This window comes from Muscardinus avellanarius (genome assembly GCF_963383645.1).
Source record: "Muscardinus avellanarius genome assembly, chromosome: 1".
NCBI classification, from domain to species: Eukaryota; Metazoa; Chordata; class Mammalia; order Rodentia; family Gliridae; genus Muscardinus; species Muscardinus avellanarius.
In genome coordinates this window covers 193,668,053-193,690,634 of record NC_137786.1, presented here as the reverse complement: position 1 = coordinate 193,690,634, position 22,582 = coordinate 193,668,053, and the positions used below count along the sequence as shown (strand labels likewise).

Genomic DNA, 22,582 nt, shown 5'->3' with positions numbered 1-22,582 from the left:
AGCCTCCCAAGTACTGGGGTTACAAGTATAAATTACCATGTCCAGCTTCAACATGGTTTTTAACACCCCTAACAGTAGTGATATTTTTTGTTGTTGTTTATTTGTTTTATGATACTGAGGATTGAGTGCAGGGGCATTCTACCTCTGAGCTATACCCCAAACCCTTTTTTATTTTTTATCTTTGTTTGGAAACAGGTCTCGCTAGGTTGTTGAATGCCTCTATGTGGCTGAGGCTATCCTAAAATCTGTGATCCTCCAGTCTCAGCTTCCCAAGTACTGGTATTATAGGCATGTTTCATCATGCCCAATTTCAACCTGGTATTATATATCCCTAACAGTATTGAGCTTTATTGTTATTTATTTATTTATTTACTTATTTATTACTTTATTTTGTGGTACAGGGGATGAAATGCAAGGACAGTCTACTTCCAAGCTACACCTCAGTCCCATTTTCTTTTCTTTTTTCTTTTCTTTTTTGAAACAGTCTCACTGAGTTGCTAAGGGCCTTGCTAAGTAGCTGAGGCTATATGTGAACCATGATCCTCTGGTCTCTGCCTCCCGAATGCTGGGATTACAAGCGTGCGCCACCATGCCTGGCCTTTATTTTTATTATTTATTTATTTATTTATTTATTTATTTATTTATTTATTTATTTATTTTTGCAGGTCTGGGGATGGAACCCAGGGACATTCACCTCCGAGCTACACCCCCTGCCCTTTTTTTTTTTTTTTTTTTTGGTGGTACTGGGGGTGGAACCCAGAGGCTTTCTACCTTCAGGCTATACTCCCAGACCTTTTTTCTATTTTATTTGGAAACAGGGTCTCACTAAGTTGCTGAGAGCCTCACTAAGCAGCTGAGGCTGGCTTCGAACCCATGCAATCCTCCTGTTTCAGCCTCCCAAGTGCGGGGATTACAAGCGTGCGCCACCACGCCCAGCTCCTATTTTTTATTCTTTATTTTGAAACAGGGTCTCAATAAGTTATAGAGGGCCTCACTAAGTATCTGAGGCTGTCCACGAACCGCGATCCTCTGGTCTCAGCCTCCCAAATGCTGGTATTACAAGCGTGTGCCACCACGCCCGGCTTTTATTTTTAATTAATTATAGATATATTTGGGGGGTAGGTAAACATGGTAATATGCCTTATAAAGTCATGTTTATTTAAAGTCTTATTGTCATTGTCTTTGAAGCCTCTGGATAAAATTTTTGTCTATGCTTCTTTTTTTTTTTTTTTTTTTTTTTTGGTGGTACTGGGGTTCCTGGAAGCCCTCCTTCCTCCGGGCTACACTCCCAGACCTATTTTATATTTTTGAAACAGGGTCTCTTACGCCAGCGCGGCTGGCTTCGAACCTGCGCGATCCTCCTGTCTCCGCCTCCCAAGCGCCGGGGATTACAAGCGTGCGCCACCACGCCGGGCTGTCTATGCTTCTTTTTAACATTAGTAATTTGGTACAAGATACAATATTCAAATAATATGACAGTCATAGCAGTCCAACAGTGGCATTAGTAAGCAGTAGTAATAGCAGCAGTTGTTACTGTAATAACAACAGTAACCATCCTTTACCAAATGCTTACTGGGTGCCAGGCACTTGTCTACATTCTTGGCTGGTTTTACGACAACCCTATTGCTTAGGTACTGTTGTCATCAGCATTGTACAAATGAAGAAACCAGGGAATGGGGAGGTTACCCAACTTGCTCAAAGTCACTGTTAGTGAGTGGTGGAACCAGGATTTGAAGTCAGTTAATCTTTTTACCAGCGTCTGTATTCTAGGGCCTTAGCGCTCAAAACATGGCTTTCAGATTAGCAACGTTGGCATCTCCTGACACTTTGTTAGAAATGCATAACCCTAGTTCTATATCTGCAGTTTGATAAATCCCTGGAGATCTCTATTTCAGTGATTCATTAAACAGTGAGCCATTAAAGCTTGAGGAGTTCTTCTCTAAGCTACTCTCTTATACTGCTTTGTGATTATCATTTGTGATGAGTATTTTAGTTCTTATCTTTTTTTTTTTGTGGTAGTGGGAATGAAACACAGGGTCATTCTACCTTCATGCTACACCCTGAGCCCTATTTTTTAATCTTTATTTTGAAACAGGGTCTCACTGAGTTGCAAAGGGCCTCACTAAATAGCTGAGGCTGTCTGCGAACTGCGATCCTCCTGTCTCAGCCTCCCAAATGCTGGGATTACAAGCATGTGCCACCATGCCCGGCTATTTTTTTTTTTTCTGGCACTGGGAATTGAACCCAGGTGCATTCTACCTCTGAGCAATACCCCCAGCCCTATTTTATTCCTTATTTTTAAATAGGGTCTCCCTAAGTTGTGGAGGGCCTTACAAGTTGCTCAGGGTGGCTATAAACCTGTGATCCTCCTTTCTCAGCTTTCCAAGTACTAGGACTATAAGTGTGTACCACTAGGCCAGACTCTGTATGATAATTTCTATAAATGAGATTTATGGATTAAAGGAGTTGTTTAAATTTTTAAGTGTTTTAAATTTTTTATAGGAATTGCCAAATTATCCCTCATATATTTTGTACCAGTTTATCCTGACATCTATACTATTTAAGAATACCTGTTTTCCCACAACTACTGTTAAGCTTTTCAGCCTTTTTGTGTCTGATAATGCAAGTGGGAACTCATAGTTTTCTTTGCATTTCTCTTGTGAGTGTGGTTAACAATAATAAAATTAATAGCTACAATTTAGAGAGGACTATTGCATGCCACATAATTGTTCTAACAACCATATGAAGTCAGGCTGATTTTGTTGGCTTGCCTGATGTTACATAGCTAACAGGGAGTATAGTGGAGTTGTTTTCTTAGCCATTAAGTTTTCTGCCTGAGTGTCTGGTAGATCATGGGTACTTTTGCCCTGCTAATCTTCACGTCTCCTGGTACTTTGGGAAAAGACCTTCCATAAAGGGAAACTGACTCTCTGAGTTCCCATACAGTTATTTACAGGTCACCTACTGTGCCACCCAGGGAGCCATTCACAGACATGTAGACAGGAGATGTTTCCAGGAGGTCTCCTGTGAGAATATCACATAATAATAAAATTTGACCTTAGATTTATGGCTATTGTCTTTTTTTTTTTTTTAAGAAATCTGGCATTAGTTTTAACTTTCCATGCTAGGAGTGAGGTACTAAAATAGATCCCCAAATCACTTTGAACTGTTTCAGAATGGAAATTACATCAGAATGAAAACATAAACATTTTCATAAATGCAGACTTACTGAGTGTACCAGGTCATCTTTATTACCCATCCCATCAAAAGAAACCTGCAGTGGATGGTGTCTGAGTTAAGTTTGTTAGATCCCAGTTTTCAGTAGTTAAGACTAGAAGATTATGTTAATTCAAGTTCATAATAATTTGCATATCACTTCCATTGCCATTCTCTTACTTTTTCTTTTTTAATACAATACACAAAGTTTCATTTAGCTCTTGCTTCTTAATTTAAATTGCTGTTCTTTTTCTTATTGTATTATACAGGGCATTGCAGACAGATTAGTCCTTTTAGACCTCTCAGAAGGGACTAAAGGAGGGACAATGGACCTTGACATCTTCAGCCTGCCCAATGTGGAGATCAGTAAAGGTTTGGTTATTCTGCTTAAAGATGATTACCTTACTTGCTTTGTATTTGAGTCTAGAATCGTTCAATCATTCAGTCTCAATCTCTCTCTCTTCTTTTCTTTTTCTTTTGGTGGTTCTAGAGATCAAATTTTCTATATTCTCTCTCCTCCCCACCCCATATATTGGTGATTGAACTCAGTGCCTCTCATTTACAAGGCAAATATTGAACTACATCCCCAGCCTTTTTATTTTGAGACAGCATCTCACCAAATTGCGCAGGCTGACTTCAAATTTGCAATCCTCTTGCCTCAACTCCTGAGTAGATGGGATTATAGGTATGCACTACCACATCAGGCTTGAATCCTAAAATTTTAATACTGTAAAGCACCTTGAAGACTATGCACTTCAATCAAGCCCCTTATTGTACATATTGGGAAACAAATTTCAAGTAGGTTAAGTGACTTATACAAGTTATACAGAGATTGTAATTAATTATGTTCAGAACCAGTTGAGCAAATAACATTCAGATTCATTCAAACTGGTCAGAAAGATTTATTCTATGTCTCTGCCTATCTCTTGGATAAATATGTTTTTTCTGATTGCTTCCATTCTTAAAATGTATTGGTTAATAGTACTGGTTTTATTTATTTATTTATTTTTGTTGGTCTGGGGATGGAACCCAGGGGAATTTGACCTCCGAGCCACACTCCCTACCCTATTTTTATTCTTTATTTTGAAACAGGGTCTCACTAAGTTGCTGAGGGCCTCACTAAGTAGCTGAGGCTGTCTGCAAACCGCAATCCTACGGTTTCAGCCTCCCGAATGCTGGGATTACAAGCATGCACCTGGCCAGTAGTACTGGTTTTAGAATGAGACAGGGGTTTGCAGTCTAGCCATGCCACATTATAGCTCTGGCACTTATTAGATGCTATAATCTCTCAAAGTTTGTTTTCTCATCTGTAAAGTAGAAATAATGACACTTATCTCTTGGTATATAGCAAAGTGATAATGAAAAATAAAGAAAAATTTAATTCACATTGCTTACACTTGCCTAGCATGCATGAAGTCCTAGGTATAAGTCCTAGCCCTGCAAAAAATTTGGTGTGTGTGTGTGTGTGTGTGTGTGTGTGTGTGTGTGTGTGTGTGTATTTTAAGCCGGGCTTGGTGGCACATGCTTGTAATCCCAGTGTTCAGGAGTCTGAGACAGGAGGATCATGGTTCACAGCCAGCCTCAGCTGGTTGGTGAGGTCCTTTGCAACTCTGCAACTCAGTGAGACCCTGTTTCAAAATAAAGAATAAAAAATAGGGCTGAAGGTGTAGCTCAGAGGTAGAATGCCTTGAATTCCATCCCTAGTACCACACAAAAAAAGTATATTTTAAAATAGTTGTTTTCTCTTTCCTCTCGTTCTTTTTTTTCTACCTACTCCTAACCCCTGTGAGATGAGTTCTTGCTATATTGTCCAGGCTGATCAAGAACCCCTGGGATCAAGAAACCCTCTTGCCTTAGCCTCCTGAATAGCTGGTATGACCGGCACAGACCACCATGCCCAACCTCTATTTCATCCTTTTAATTTTTTTTTTTTTTGGTGGGTCTGGGGATGGAACCCAGGGGCATTCGACCTCTGTGCTACACCCCCTGCCCTATTTTTATTCTTTACTTTGAAATAAGGTCTCACTAAGTTGCGGAGGACCTCACTAAGTAGCTGAGGCTGTCCGTGAACCACAATCCTCCAGCCTCAGCCTCCTGAATGCTGGGATTACAAGCATGAGCCACCATGCCCGGCTTTCATCCTTTTAATTTAAAAAATTTGCATCTATTAGGTAGGTGCATTGGTACATACCTGTAATCCTAGTTCTTGGGAGACTGAGACAGGAAGATCACAAGTTAAAGTCTAGCTGCATGCAGTAACTTAGTGAGATTCTATTTAAAAAAAAAATAAAATTGGCTCAGAGGTGGAATGCCTCTGTTAAATCCCTGATACCAAAAACTTTTTCTAAATTGATCTATTTTATAATATACATATTAGTACAGATATATTTTGTAGATAAATATAGTACTGGGAGATGTAGGAATAAAAATATTTTACTATCACACATACATGATAAAAAAACAAAAGGAAGCCATTGAGCAAAACATACTTTCTAAAATCTTTCCGTCAGTTTTATATAATTTTATTTTATTTTTGTAATATACAAAGAAGCCAGTAATAATTGACATTGCAATTGCATAGAAGTTAACATATATATTAACTTAACCTTTACTATTGGAATGAATTTAGAATTTATTGCCCAGTAAGATGACTATACTTAAGATGACTATAATTAAGATGACAAAAAAAAGTCAAAGGCTAGCTCTAGACCTTTTCTAAGTTTAGAGAGTAGTGTTAATGATAAAGAATAGGCTTATTGTCCGATAGGCAATTGTATCTCTCTTATACAATAATAAAACATTCAGTCAAAGCAAACAGAGGTAAACTAGGTCTTACATGACAGAAATTTTTGAATGGTACTAAATATATAGATAGTAGAAGTTTCAATAACTTCATTAATCATTTTATATAATTAAGGTCCAATATAATGCACATTGCATAAATAAATCACTTATTGGTTACCTTGCATGTATGTAAAACCCATATATCTTTATAAGTTTTTATGAAACATTTAGATAAATTTCAAATATAGAGCATATTTAGCCCTCTAACACATCTATAGTCACTAATATATATGGTATCAAATATACTATAGTAACCCAAGATAATAGTTATTTATTCAGCCTGAGTTACAAGCTGGTCATTTAACAGGCTGTAAAGTATAGACATTTAAACTCTGATTCTGCTAAGATGCAGCTGGCTAAGTAATCAAAAGGTCTAACAATGACAGTAAACACAAAAGATTATCTTGTTAAAACACAATTTTTCCTTAAACTAGTTCTGAGTAAATGTTAAGAGCGGAAAACAATATTTTTTAAATAAGAAGAACATAGGAAATTATCTTAATAAAATGAATGCCAGGCATGGCTGAGACAGGAAGATCACAGGGTCACAGCCAGCCTCAGCAACTTAGTGAGGCCTTCCACAACTTAGTGAGACCCTGTTTCAAAGTATAGAGTAAAATAGGGCTGGGGATATAGGTTAGTTATAGAATGCCCCTGGGTTCAGTTTCCAGTACCACAAAAATATAAACAAACAAACAAATAAATAAATAAATAAATGAAATTTTTGCTAACTAGGCTAGTTTTTGTAAAATTTTACCAAGAGCAGATTAATAGCTACCAGTTTTAGATAAAATCAGATTGTTCGTGCTATAGTTGTTTGACTTGTCTTTACATTTTTCTTAGGTTCCCTGTATTCCTTGACTATGTTTTCCAAGTAACATATAAAGACACACAGTCTCATAAGTCTGAATGTACTAAAAATGTGGTGAGAAAATTCAAAATTATACTTAACCAGTTATAAAAATTAGGTAGCTGGAGCTGGTGGTCCACGCTTGTAATCCCCTTACTTGGGAAGCTGAGACAGGAGGATTGTGCAGGTTCGAAGCCAGCCTCAGCTGGCTTAAGAGACCTTGTTTCCAAATAAAATATAAAATAGGTCAGGGAGTGTAGCCCAGAGGTAGAAGGCCCCTGGGTTCCATCCCCAGTACCACCAAAAAATAAAATAAAAATAAAAAAAAATAATAATAATTAATAATAATAATTAGATAGCTGGGCACATGCTTGTAATCTCAGTACTTGGGAGGCTGAGACAAGGAAGAGCTCAGATTCAAGGCAAGCCTCAACTACTTAGGCCTTCCGCAATATAGTGATACCCTGTTCCAAAATAAAGAATAAAAAATAGGGCTGGGGGTATAGCTCAGAGGTAGAATGCCTGTGAGTTCCACCCTCAGGACCCAAAACACCACAAAAAAATTAGGTTTTACAGTTTAATAAACCTCTGAGCCCTGTTGGAGACAATGAGTTCATTTTTCTTCCCTGGAAAGAGTACTATAGTTGTTTTAATGATCCTTTTGAAGACTTCATGTAGAGCATCCTTTGGGAAGCTGGGTATTCTCTTGTGCCTGTCATTTCTAGGAAATGAAGTTCTTAAGGGACTGCTTAACTCTTCCAAATACTTTAGGTGACTCTTCAATACATGGACCCTAGAGGTTGTGAGGCCATTTGGGACTTGAGAAAATTGTTTCTTGCTATATCTCATTAACTATCAATAACTCTTGCTTCAGGTAATTGAAATAGAAAGAAAAGAGTTCTTGGAATAAATGTATTCTCATTGTGCATGCAACAAAGTAGAGACTCAGTAATTATCTGTTAAAAGTTGAGTAAGTACACATCATCTCTTTTTGTTATTGTTGTTATAGCAGGGATTGAACCTAGGGACATACTACCTTTGAGCTACACCCCTAGTCCAATTTTATTTTTTTATTTTGAAACAGGGTCTCACTAAGTTGATGAGACTCTCACCGTTTGCTGAGGCTACCTTTGAACATGCAGTCTTCCAGCCTCAAGCACTAGGATTACAGGCATGCACAACCACTCCTGGCTGGTGCATAACATCTTGGGGACACTTTCGTGTTCTTGTACTGATTTTGGTTGTATAATTCTGATGGTGCTTAATTTAATTACTATTACATGGTAAACTACCATCTCATAAATATATGAAATGAAGAAGTGCATTAATAATTTGAAGATTGAAAACTCATTTGGAAATTTTAGTAATACGCCATTATGACATGCATAGATGATTGCAACTGGCTCATCATGCTTTGCTCCATCTGGCTTTTCCAAGTAGCTACTATAATATTTTGGAAAGGAATTTACATAGGATCATGCAAATATGCATACATATACATACATGCGTATGCAGTTATGCTTGTGTATGCATAAACTAAATCTGGAAAAATATGGAAAAACTCTTAGGAATACCTCCGGGCTACACTCCCAGACCTATTTTATATATTTGTTTTATTTGGAAACAGGGTCTCTTAAGCCAGTGAGGCTGGCTTTGAACCTGCGCGATCCTCCTGTCTCCGCCTCCCAAGCGTGGGAGTCACAATAGGAATCTGGCTGTACTTGTTTACCCCTAATAGTGTGTGTGTGTGTGTGTGTGTGTGTGTGTGAATACATTGAAATCCTTTTTTATTGTGCTAAAATACATATAAAGTGAGTCAGATGTGGTGGCTCATGCTTGTAATCCCAGTACTTAGGAGGCTGAGACAGGAGGATTGTGCAGGTTCAAAGCCAGCCTCAGATACTTAGTGAGACCCTGTTTCCAAATAAAATATAAAATATATGGGAGTGTCGTTCAGAGGTAGAAAGCCCCTGGGTTCCATCCCAGTACCATAAGAAAATATAAAATACATATAAAGTTATCATTAGTGAATTTTAGTACTAATTCATAACATGCATTTGGTACATTCACAGTGTTATACAATTATCATCACAATCTAATTTCTAGAACATTTTAGTCACCCCAAAATGTAGCTCTGTAATATACATTAAACATTGTTCCCTATTTTCCTTAGCCTCTGGCAAATACTAATCTGCCTTCTGGCCCTATGGATTTGCCTTTTTTTGAATATTTATTTATTTGTTTGTTTGTTTTTATTTTGGTACTAGGGATTGAACCCAGGAATATTCTACCTCTGAGCTACACCCATAAAATATTTTTTATTTTGAAACAGGGTCTCACTAAGTTTCAAAGGTCCTTACTAAAATTCTGACACTGGCCATGAATCTATGATCTTCCTGTCTCAGCCTCCCAAGTACTGGGATTACAAGCACGTGCCACCATGCCTGACTTGGATATTTTATAAAGAGCTATCCCTGAGTATCCATAGGGAATTGGTTCCAACTTTCTCACAGATACTAAAATCTGTGGGTATTCAAGTCTCTTATATAAAATGGTATAGTATGGACTGGGCGTGGTGTCGCACATTTGTAATTCCAGTATTTGGGAGGCTGAGACAGGAGAATCACGGTTCACAGCCAGCTTCAGCTACTGCTTAGTGAGGCCCTTTGCAACTCAGTGAGACCTTGTTTTAAAATAAAAAATAAAAAATAGGTCTGGGGGTGTAGCTTGGAGGTAGAATGCCCCTGGTTTCATCCCCAGTACCGCAATAAGTAAGTACATAAGTAAATAAATAAATAAATACATAAAATGGTATAGTATTTGCATATACCTACACATATCTTCTGTGTGTGTGTTGTGTGTGTGTGTGTGTGTGTGTGTGTGTGTGTGTGTGTGTGTGGTACTGGGGTTCCTGGAAACCCTTCTACCTCCGGGCTACACTCCCAGACCTATTTTATATATTTGTTTTATTTGGAAACAGGGTCTCTTAAGCCAGTGAGGCTGGCTTTGAACCTGCGCGATCCTCCTGTCTCTGCCTCCCAAGCGCGGGAATTACAAGCATGCGCCACCACACCCGGCTTATACATATCTTATATACTTTAAACATCTCTACTCAAATGCAGTAGCTCATGCCTATAATCCCAGCTGTTCGGATGGCTAAAGCAAGAGGATTGAGAGTTGAGGCTAGCCTAAGCAAGAAAAGGAAAAAAAAAAAAAAAAAAAAAAAGAAGGAGGAGGAGGAGGAGGAAAGAAAATTACATCTAGATTGTTTATAATACCTAATAGAATGTAAATTATATAAATAATTGTTATGCTGACTTACAGAAAATGATAAGGGAAAAGTCTATATATGTTCAGTGTTTTTTAGAAAATTTTTTGGCAGTACTGATATTTCTAAATACTTAGAAATATTTTTCTAATTTTTTTTGTGTGTGTGGGTCTGGAGATGGAACCCAGGGACATTTGACCTCTGAGCTACACCCCCTGCCCAATTTTTTATTCTTTATTTTGAAACAGGGTCTCACTGAGTTGCAGAAGGCCTCACTAAGTAGCTGAGGCTGTCCGCGAACCATGATCCTCCAGTCTCAGTCTCCCAAATGCTGGGATTACAAGCATGCGCCACCACTCCCAGCTCTAATTTCTTTTAAATCTGTAGCTGATTGAATATACAGATTTGAAACCCGCAGATATAGGGACCTACTATATACATGGAATCATACAATATGTAGCCTTTTATGTGTACTTTTTTTTTTTTTTTTTTTTTGCAGTACTGGGAGTTTCTACCAGGAGTTTTCTACCTTCGAGCTACAACCTCTAGCTCTATTTTTTTATTCTTTATTTTGAAACAGGGTCTCACTGAGTTGCAGTGGGCCTCATTTAGCAGTACTGAGGCTGGCCTTGAATGGCGATCCTCCTGTCTCAGCCTCCCAAATGCTGGGATTACAAGTATGAGCCGCCTCACCCGGCTATGTATGTAACTTTTTTTACTTAGCATAATGTTTCCAAGGTTCATCCATACTGTAGCATGTGTTATTATATTGTTCCTTTATATGACTGAATAATATTTCATGTAATGAATATACCACATTTTTCATTTATCAGGAGTGTACATTTAAGTTGTACCTTTTCACAATTGTGAATAATAATGCTATGAGCCGGATGTGGTGGCGCACACTTGTAATCCCAGCATTTGGGAGGCTGAGACAGGAGGATCACGGTTCGTGGACAGCCTCAGCTACTTAGTGAGGCCCTCTGCAACTCAATGAGACCCGGTTTCAAAATAAAGAATAAAAAATAGGTCAGGGGCTGTAGCTCGGAGGTAAAATGCCCCCGGGTTCCATCCCCAGACCCACAAAAAAAAAAAAAAAAAAGAATAAAAGATACTATGAACAATCATATATACTATTTTTTAAACAACTGTTTCAGTTCTTTTGGGTGTATACTCGGAAGTGAAGTTGTTGGATTATATGGCAATTTTATATTTAACTCATTAAGAAATAAAAGTAAAAGTACAACTATAACACATATAGATCTAAATAACTATTTCTTTAAACAACTTTATAATATTCCATCATATGAGTCACTGTTACTGGACTTAACCAGTCCAGTACTCATAGATATTTAGGTAATTTTGGGTTTCTTATTTTATTTGTGTGTGTGTCGTGTGTGTGTGTGTGTGTGTGTGTGTGTGTGTGTGTGTGTGTATTTACAAATAATTCTGCAGAAAGCATTGTAATGCAAAAATTTTTGTGTCCTTTTCTGAGTACAAGTCCTGGGATTTGTACTTAGTTTAATTACAGGATAAAATAGTATGTTTTTAGTCTTATAGTATTATCACCAAAGAGGTTGTACCCATTTATATTTCACCCAACAGTATATGAGGATTCCTTTTTTCTTTCTCTTGATACTCTTTTATTCTGCTTTAAATATAGCTAATGGAATAAATGATCTGTGATATTATTTTGATTATGTCATTTCCTGGCAGAAGTTCATAACCCTTAGCATTTTGTATAGTTTGCTATAGAGATAGGATTGATTTGGGGGCAAGTATACCTAAAAGCTCTGTATTTGTAGAAAAGGGAGGACCTTTTTATCATGAGCTAGAACTGGATGAAAGCCTGTTATCTTGAGCTCAAACTGTTTCTTTTTATTCATTAGATTTGTCTGCCTCTGCTCATTCCAAGGTGGTGATCTTCACAGTCAATTATTTGGGTAGTTCTGAGTCCTACCTTGATGTGGTACAGAGCAACGTGGAAATGTTCAGAGCACTCGTCCCTTCTCTGGGATATTACAGTCAAGATGGTGTCCTGCTCGTTGCATCTCAACCAGGTAAAAGGCTTTATTTTGAATTAACTTGATGGTCTACTTCATCAGTAGAATTGCCATTACTGACAAAAGCCATAAAACTTTAGATTATAATTTTTTTTCTTTTTTTTGTGGAACTGGGGGTGGAACCCAGGGGCTTTTCTACCTCCAAGCTATACTCTCAGACCTATTTTATACTTTATTTGGAAACAGGGTCTCACTAAGTTGCTGAGAGCCTCACTAAGTAGCTGAGGCTGGCTTTGAACCTGTGCCATCCTCCTGTCTCAGCCTTCTAAGCACTGGGATTACAAGCATGAGCCACCACACCCAGCCTTAAATAGTGAATTTTAAAATAAAATTTTTTTTTTTTTTTTTTTTTTTTTTTGTGTGTGTGTGTGTGTGTTTTACACTGGGGTTCCTGGAAACCCTTCTACCTTCGGGCTTCACCCCTAGATCTATTTTATATTTTTATTTAGAAACAGGGTCTCTTAATCCAGCGAGGCTGGCTTCAAACCAGTGTGATCCTCCTGTCTCCACCTCTCAAGCGTGGGGATTACAAGCATGCACCACCACACCCGGCCTAAAATAAAAATTTTTAAATGAGTGATATTTTCTCACTTCAAAAACAGTAGTAAAGGTGCCGGGCATGGTGGCGCACGCTTGTAATCCCCGCGCTTGGGAGGCGGAGATGGGAGGATCACGCAGGTTCTAAGTCAGCCACGTGTGCTGGCTTAGGAGACCCTGTTTCCAGATTTTAAAAAAATGTAAAAATGGGTCTGGGAGTGTAGCCTGGAGTAGAAGGGCTTCTAGGAACCCCAGTACCACAAAAAAAAAAAAAAAAAAAAAAAAAAACAGTAGTAAATAAAGCCGTAGGTGGTGGCATGCACTTGTAATCCCAGTATTTGGGAGGCTAAGATAGGATTTTAGGTTTGCAGCCAGCCTTAGCTACTTTCTGAGGCCATCTGCAATTTAGTGAGACCCTGTTTTAAAATAAATAATAAAAAATCCAGGTGTGGTGGCACATACTTGTAATCCTAGTACTTGGGAGGTTAGTACTTGGGAGGATGGCAGGTTCTCCTATAATAGATTGCAGCTAGCCAGGCGTGGTGGTGCACACTTGTAATCCCCGTGCTTGGGAGGCTGAGACAGGAGGATCACACAGGTTCAAAGCCAGCCTCAGCTACAGAGTGAGGCTCTTAGCAACGTAGTGAGACCGTTTCCAAATAAAATATAAAATAGGTCTGGGAGTATAACTTGGAGGTAGAAAAGCCCCTGGGTTCCACCCCCAGTATCACACACACACAAAAATAGATTGCAGCTATTTAGTGAGGGCCTCTGCAACTTAGTGAGACCATGTTTTAAAATAAAGAATAAAAAATAGGGCTGGGGGTATAGCTTGGAGGTAGAATGCCCCTGGGTTCCATCCCCAGTACCTCCCCTCCACACACATACCACCTGGCTAAAAATAATTTTTTTAATGGCTGATATTTTCTCATTTCAAAAACAGCAGTGAATAATGAATTTTAAAATACAAAATTTAAAATGAGTGATATTTTCTCACTTTAAAAACAATAATGAATAGTGAATTTTAAGTTAACTTTCAAAAATAAACTTTAGCCAGGCATGGTAGCTCACACTTATAATCTCAGCATTTGGGAGGCTGAGATAGGAGGATTGCAAGTTCGTGGACAGCCTCAGCTACTTAGTGAGGCCCTTTGCAACTCAGAGAGACCCTGTTTCAAAATAAAGAATTTTTTAAAAAAAATAGGCCTGGCGGTATAGCTCTGAGGTAGGATGGTGCTGGATTCCATCCCCAGTTTCTCAAAAAATAAAAAAATAAAATAAACTTTAGATTATAAAGTAAAGGATAGAATATTCAGTAACATTGCTTTTAGAGTGAACAATGCAGTATTTCCATCTCCTTTCAACCAGTTACTTCTTATGACGGTTATCAATTAAAATTACAACCTAACAACTTTTAAGAAGTGTGGTATTGTGTTCTGGTTGTTAACCATACGTTCCTTACTGAGAAAATGTTTAAAACATCAAGAGAAAAATTTAGTGATCATTATGCAATGTACTTTGTAAACTTTGAAGAATTATAAAATGCTAGTAACCTGCCAGAATCCAATTTGTATTTTACAAATTATTTTGAATTTATTTTACTTAAAAAATATTTTCAGCCAGTTATAATAGTACACGCTTGTAATCCCAGTACTTGGGAGGCTGAGACAGAAGAATCGCAGGTTCACCCTCTGCAACTTAGTGAGACCCTGTTTCAAAATAAACGATAAAAAATAGGGTTGAAGCCGGGCGTGGTGGCACACGCTTGTAATCCCTGCAACTTGGGAGGCGGGGACAGGAGGATCGTGCAGGTTCAAAGCCAGCTGCGCTGGCTTAAGAGACCCTGAATCCAAAAATAAAAAAGTATAAAATAGGTCTGGGAGTGAAGCCTGGAGGTAGAAGGGCTTCCAGGAACCCCAGTACCACCAAAAAAAAAAAAGAAAAAAAAATAGGGCTGAGGTTGATGCTTGGAGGTAGAATGCCCCTGGGTTCAATCCCCAGTACAGAAAAAATATATATATTTTTTTTTCAAAGAGGTAGGTGGTGTTGGACTTAAATTGGTGAACAGATTTTAAAATGCTTCCCATATAGCCTGATTTTATTTATTTTTTTATTTTGAAAACAAGGTTTCACTAAGTGGCTGAGGCTGACTGTGAGCCTGTGATCATACTGTCTCAGCTTCCAAAATACTGGGATTACAAGCGTGCGCCACCACGCCTGACCTTGGATTTACTTATTAAAATAATAAATATTTAGCCAGGCGTGGTGGCGCACGCTTGTAATCCCAGCGCTTTGGGAGGCTGAGACAGGAGGATGGCACAGATTCAAAGTCAGCCTCAGCTACTGAGTGAGGCTCTCAGAAACTTAGTGAGACCCTATTTCCAAATAAAAAAATATAAAATAGGTCTGGGAGTATAGCCCTGAGGTAGAAAGCCTCTGGGTTCCACCCCTAGTACCACCAAAAACAAAACAAAACAAAACAAAAAACTATCTTATTGGTGAAGTAGGCTAGAAATTGTTTTCAAAATCTTTATATTTTCACCTTGCATGCAACATTTAGTGGAGATCATGACCTATGCAACATGGAAACTAAGCGCATTTCCTGTAAATCGAGTGATTGGAATTGGATGCAATCTGGATTCACAGAGATTACAATATATTATTACAAATATTTTGAAGGCACAGACTTCAGGCAAAGAAGTTTGGGTTATTGGTGAACAGGGAGAAGACAAAGGTAAGAAGTGCATTTTTATTAGTTATACTGGTAAATCACCAGGTCATAGCAGTCAGGTGTTTATGAGGACTCTGAAATTGTGGAGCTTTGTTGGTCCTCGTTTCACATTTGGGTGCCATCTGTGTAGAAGGCCCCAATTTGAAGATAGATTCTTTATGTGTGTCATCGTCATTAGAATTATTTTTCCTTAAAAGATTAGCTGAGACTTTTATTCGTATAGGTTTTATATTCTTTAATTGAATTTCAGAGTCCAGGATTAATTTCCATAAAGGAACATTAAAATATATCTAAATCAAGCATTTATAAGGTTCTCTATTACTCACCCCAGCCTTCAACCTTGCTTTACCTTTCCTGAGTTCATCTATAATGTTAAAGGCTTAATACTATGTATGGGCCTTGTTTCTTTTGTTCTTTCATACTGGGAGAAACTTAACATAGATACATGCCTCCTGTTTGTTTCTTTATTTTGAAACAGAATTTTTACTCTTTGTTTATCCTTTTGGTCTTTTTTTTTTTCCTACTGGCTACTTGCTCTCTAAAGGTCTGAGAGTATAGCCCAGAGGTAGAAAGCCCCTGGGTTACACACACACACACATACACACACACACACACACACACACACACACACACACACACACACACACGTAGTGGGAAAGTCCTTTCCTTTTTGGCTTGAGAAGCTCACTCCATATGTTTCATCTTATAAAACAGGGTCAGATGATAAAAGTGCTGTTTACTCTCATTTTAAGTACTTTTATTCATTTTAACAAGTATTTAAGTTTCTATTCTCTACTCCTGTATCGGATGCTAGTGTGATATGAAAGTCATAGAATACAGATTTGCCTCATCATACTTTATTCTAGAGAAATAAGAAAAGTGTCAACTATTTCAGCTAACACTGAGATATAGGATATTGTTTGAAGGAGTATTATTGACTTAATAGTGCTTAGATACTTATATAAATGAGTTGACATGGATTGAAATCACAGGGAAAAAAAAAGTCTAAAAGGCCATGATTGAACCAGACTTTGGAATCACAAATAGGGTTTGAATAGGTAGCAGAGTGGGGAAGACATCCTAAGAATGGGATCTCAGAAACAGAGAAAAGACACATAGTTAAGACACATGTTTGTGGAATAAAAACATCTGGGCTAGCTGGGCGTGGTGGTGCTCACTTGTAATTCCAGTACTTGGGAGGCTGATATGGGAGGATCGCAGGTTTGTGGCCAGCCTCAGCAACTTAGTGAGGCCCTTCATAACTTAGTGCGACCCTGTTTCAAAATAAAGAATTTTTTAAAAGGGCTGGGGGTGTGTAGCTTGGAGGTAGAATGCCCCTGGGTTCAATCATTAGTGCCATCAAAAAAAAAAAAAAAAAAAAAAGAATCTGGGCTGGTTGTTGTAGAGGGTTTCAACCAGTTAAGCCTGGTTGAAATCACAGTTTGGAGATCCTCAAATTCTTATTCTTGATCAACAAATTGGAAAGTGAGTCTTAGGCATAGGGGCACCATGAAAATGAAATGTTGGAAGAGTAATTTGGAGAAAATTAATCATTACTTCATTATTTCAAGTTCATTATTACTATTACTTTATTTAGCATGGAGGTGCTGTAGGTAAAGCAAGATAAAGTAACCTTCCTACCCGTGATAATTGGATAACTGGAGAGAGACCATTTATATTTAAAAAGTTAAGTAGAAGCCAGGTGTAGTGATGCACACATGTAATCCCAGCTACTTAGGAAGTTGAGGCGGGAGGATCACAAGTTTGGGGCCAGCCTGAGCAACTTAACAAGACCCTGTATTAACATAAAAAGAATTGGGGGTGTATCTCGGTGGTGGAACACCTCTAGATTCAGTCCTCAGTACTGAAGAAAGAAAGAGATAAAAAAAAAAAGGATAGATGCATGGATGGATGCATGGATGGATGGATGGATGGATGGGGCTAGAATGCCCCTGGGTTCAGTTCCCAGCATCGCCCCAAACACACACACAAACCAACTTGGAATAGATGTATTAAAGTAATGAATGGCCTCAAACAAACAAAGATTCTGAATTTTACCCACTACTACCACTGAAGTTCTGGTCCAGGTTGATCCCTTGCTTGCTGTTTATTTTGTAAATTCCCCAGTTAGTTTGCACTTTCCCCTCTAGTCAACCCTGTAAGTGGTGTGAAATTAATGGCATTAGCCAAAACTTAGTGTTCAGTGTACGCTCTCATGTATTAATTCAGTCTTCCTATAATATATTTCTCTTTTCAATAACTTTCAGGGGCTTTCTTGACCAAACGAATTCCTTTGCTTGGCACTTAGAAATCACCAAAATAAGACTAGGCATGGTGGCGTACCCTTGTAATCCCAGCATTTGGGAGGCAGAGACTGGAGGATCGTGGTTTGCGGACAGCCTCAGCTACTTGGCAAGGCCCTTTGCAACTCAGTGAGACCTTGTTTCAAAAATAAAAGGAGACTAAAAAAATAGGGTTGGCGTGTAGCTTGGAGGTATGATGCCCCTGGGTTCCATCCCCAGTACCACAAAAAAAAAAAAAAAAAAAAAGAAAGAAAGAAAGAAAGAAAAAGAAAGAAAGAAATCCCCCAAATATAGCTCCAGTCTTGCTTCCCTATTATACTTAAGGAGATAGCCATGTTATTATAAAGCAGAAAGGGACCCAAGAGAGCATCTCTTTAATTTTATTTTAGGAAGCCAGGAGTGGATGCAGGGATGGTAAGAATGACCTGTCCAGGAGCCTACTGCTTTTCAGGCCAAGACCTAGAATCTGGGTCTTATGACTCCCAGGTCCCCTCAAAGCTTTGATTCAGCCATAGGGACCTTTACCCACTGCATTTACCTTACCTGTATCTTCTTCCCTCTCTGCCAGTACATTCAATCTCATCTTTCAAGGTCTAAGTCAAGAGTTACTCACACTCTGAAGGCTTTGCTGTCTCATCATTCTAGATATCTTCAACTCCTTTGAGCTAAAAGCTATTGCAGTCCATACAGTAACTAGCCCATATTTTCTCAGGATGTTTATTCTTTTATTACTACTCTTCGTTCTTAATTTGATTTTTGTCCATGCACAAAATATTTATTAAGCTGTTATTTTAATTATAAAAATTGTACATTCACATTGAAAAAATTAAATGGCACAAAAAAACATGCAGTGGAAATAATAAGTCTTCCAACTATGCCAGACACTGTCTCTTTCCATAGGGACGATCACAATTATTAGTTTCCTATATAATCTTTCAGAAATATTCTTTACTAATTGGGCATGGTGGCACGTGCCTCTAATGCCAATACTTGAGAGGCTGAGACAGGAAGATTGCAGGTTCTAAGCCAGCCTCAGCAACTTAATGACACCCTGTTTCTAACCAAAAAATAAAATAGGGCCAGGGGTATAGCTTAGAGGTAGAATGTCCCTAGATTCAAACCCTAGCACCACAAAAAATTAAATATTCTTTACTAGACAAGCCTATATATTAGATAGATATGTCATTCTTCACTGTGCCCTTTTACTTATCTGTATTACATGGAAATGAGGGCTAAACATATATGGCCCTTGTTCATTCTTTTAGCAGTATTATTATTTATCCATTTCTCCTAATAAGTTATAACTTTTGAGGAATAATTGATGTACAATAAACATTGAATGAATAATAACATTTCAAAATATGTACTAATATCCAAATCACAAAGAGAAAATAAAGGATGCCATGACTTGATAAGCATGCCCCTCCCCCTTGCCTAGTGTCTAGGTGAAAGAAGAAAACTCAATGGACTTTAACTGTGGGCTTTTCCAACAGGAACAATTTTAAACATACCTAAAAGTAGTTCATATTAGGAATTTATTTTCAGAAACATTTATTGAGTACCTGCTAACTGCTCCTAGAACTATAGATGTGCAAAAACCTGACCCTTTCTTTACTAAGCCTGGAGTCTGATACAGGAAATGACTAGAATTGACCTTTTTTTTGTTGTTTTAGCAGGTTTGGGAATAGAACCTAGGGGCATTTGACCTCCAAGCCATACCCCCGGCCCTTTTTTTTATTCTTTATTTTGAAACAGGGTCTCACTAAGTTGCAGAGGGCCTCACTAAAGCTGTCTGCAAACCGCGATCCTCCGGTCTCCACCTCTCAAATGCTGGGATTACAAGTGTGTGCCACTATGCCTGGCTGGTATTGATTTTTTATAAAAGCAGATAAAAGCACAGGGAATAGTTGATGTGCAATAAACAAAATACCACAGGGCATGGTAATTCTGTCTTGAGTTCTCAAATGGAAACTAGAAATAGAAGATTTACATGCATGTGAATTGGGATTAATCAAATATAGTGTTATGTCATATCTCATACATACAACTATTTATGTAAGTTTTAAAATAAGCCAGGCATGGTGGCTCACGCTTGTAATCCCAGCATTTGGGAGGCTGAGACAGGAGGGTCACAGTTCGAGGACAGCCTCAGCTACTTAGTGAGGCCCTTTGCAACTCAGTGAGACCCTGTTTCAAATTAAAGAATAAAAAATAAGGCTGGAGGTGTAGCTCAGAGGTAGAATGCCCCTGGGTTCCATCCCCAGTACCACAAAATAAATAAGTAAATAAAATAATAGAACTCTCATCAATTGACAGTCAGTCAAGAACATTTCCAGTACCTCTGCAACTACTTACCTATTATTTCTCCCTACTCCATCTCCTTGGCTGCCATCTGGAGGTAACCATGAGATCACTTTGGGGGGGTTTATTTTTTGGGTTTTGTTTTTTTTATGGTGGTAGGGATAGAACTCCAGGTCTCACACATGCTAGGCAAGCACTCTACCACTGAGCTACATCCTAGCTCTCAGGTTTTTTTGCTGTCTTTTACTTTGCTTCAGAGAGTTATATCCACAGATAGGTTATACTTACCTTGGCCCTGAAGCCAGAAATGGATTAGAGGCTCCCTCTGCTGGCTTCATGTGTAGAGACCAACTAGTTATATTTTTGCATAAGTAACATCATCACAGTAATGATGTGCTATAATTACTAATTAATCATTATAGTTATTTTTGTTAAGTATCTACTTTGTGTATTAAGTGCTCTGCATACATATCCTCTGTATCTCATTTAAAACGGACAAACATAGCTGGGTGTGGTGGCGCACGCTTGTAATCCCAGCATTCAGGAAGCTGAAACTGAAGGATTGCGGTTCACGGACAGCCTCAGCTACTTAGTGAGGCCCTTCACAACTCAGTGAGACCCTGTTTCAAAAATAAAAAGATGAAGAGGTGTGGTGGTACATGCTTGTAATCCCAGCATTCAGGGGTTGAGACCGGAGGATCGTGGTTCATGGACAGCCTCAGCTACTTAGTGAGGCCTTTGTAATTTAGTGAGACCCTGTTTCAAAATAAAAATACAAAATAGGGTGGAGGTGTAGCTTGGAAGTCGAATGCCCCTGGGTTCCATCCCCAGACCTGCAAAATAAATAAATAAATAAAGAGACTAAAAAATAGGGCTGAAGGTGTAGCTCAGAGGTACAACGCCCTGGGTTCCATCCCCAGTACTGCAAATAACAACAACAACAACAACAACAACAACAACAACAACAACAACAACAACATAAAATGGACAAACATCCGGTGAAGGAGGAGATAATTTTCCAGATTTATGTCTGAGGAAACTTAAGGCTCAGTGAGTATAAGTTATTTGCCCAAGGTTACATATCTAAAAGCAGAACTGAGATTTGAACCCTAGCCGAACTTTAAAACCATTCTCTTTCTTGCTGTCACCTATATAATTTTATTTAAAGAATTTAGTATAGTGTCTGGCACAGAGTAAACACTCAGCAAATGATAGTTGTTATTACAAGATTGGCAAGATGGTAATGAATAGAAAATTGGCAAAAGGACATATAAAACTATGCTTTAAAATAAAGCAACTTTAGGATTTGGAAACAAGTATAAGAATATAAGTTATATAAAGTAAAAGTATTCTCTTCCAGTTTTTCAGAGACAAATGATAGCTACAGCTTTGGGAGGAACCACATGGCATATAAAACCTTTACAGTCAATTGCCTGCTTCCTTCCTCAGCTGCCTTCTGCCATTCTGCCAGGTGCCCTGTGCTAGTCAGATATCAGCTTGCCATCCCCTGAATGGTCTTGTGCTTTCATTTTTCCTTGCCTTTGCACCTGCTGCTTCCTTTCCCTGAACACTTCCTCGTTCACTTGAGTAGTTCCTATTTACCCTTGAGGACTGGGCTTGAGTGCCACCTTGCCCAGGAAGCACCCAAGACTAAGTTCATGCATGTATTATAACCATTATACAGTATTATCATGTCTGTTACATTATTAGACTGTGCTGTAATTACCTGCCTGTTCACCCTTGAGCTTTGAATGGTTCAGTAAATGTAGTGTGTGTGTGTGTGTGTTTGTGTGTGTGTGTGTGTGTGTGTGTGTTCATGATGCTGGTACCAAGGATGTAAGCTAGGAACATTCTACTGAGTTATACCCTTAGCCCTATTTAATTTTTGATTTTGAAGCAGGGTCACATTAGGTTACTGTGCACTGCTGTCAGCAAACTTGTGGTCCTCCTGTCTCAGCCTCCCAAGTACTGAGATTACAGGCATGTGCTACCACACCTGGCTTCGTATTTTGGAAAGAATAAATAATCCCAACATTACTTTGTTGTAACCAAAGTTCATTACTGAAAAAAAAAAGAAAAGAAAAGAAAGAAAAAGAAGGAAAGAAAGAAAATAAACAGTGTATATTAATTCAGCAAGACACTAGTTCAAAATAAAAAAAAAGATAAAATAGAGCTGGGGGTGTAGTTCAGAGGTAGAATGACCCTAGATTCAATCCCCAGTACAATCAAACAAAAGATGAACACACACACTTTTAAGCTGCTATTTTCAGCTATGATACTGAAATTATATATAAACTATAGTTAACCCTGTCCAGTAGAGTCTTAGAAATCTAAGGGCTGAACCCAGAACAATATTTGATCATTTCTTTTGTTTATAGGGTGGCTGTTATATGTAATATAAAAGAGTAATGTTCTGGGCATTTTTCATTAAAATTTGGGGGGGTCTGATCTTGAGTAGAACAGAAGATA

The 22,582-nt window shown here is 38.3% G+C and overlaps 1 protein-coding gene across 2 annotated transcripts in view; it reads left to right on the top strand.

Moving 5' to 3' along the window:
• Positions 1–22,582, top strand: part of UEVLD (UEV and lactate/malate dehyrogenase domains) — a gene marked incomplete at both ends in the record, with an annotated part of 51,225 nt that overhangs the window by 19,590 nt on the left and 9,053 nt on the right. For both annotated transcript variants that reach the window (XM_080690855.1, XM_080690854.1), the window contains 3 exons: positions 3,486–3,588; positions 12,068–12,238; positions 15,339–15,512. In XM_080690855.1, the coding sequence (XP_080546981.1) occupies positions 3,486–3,588; positions 12,068–12,238; positions 15,339–15,512 (448 nt within the window). The remainder of the gene's footprint in view (positions 1–3,485; positions 3,589–12,067; positions 12,239–15,338; positions 15,513–22,582) is intronic.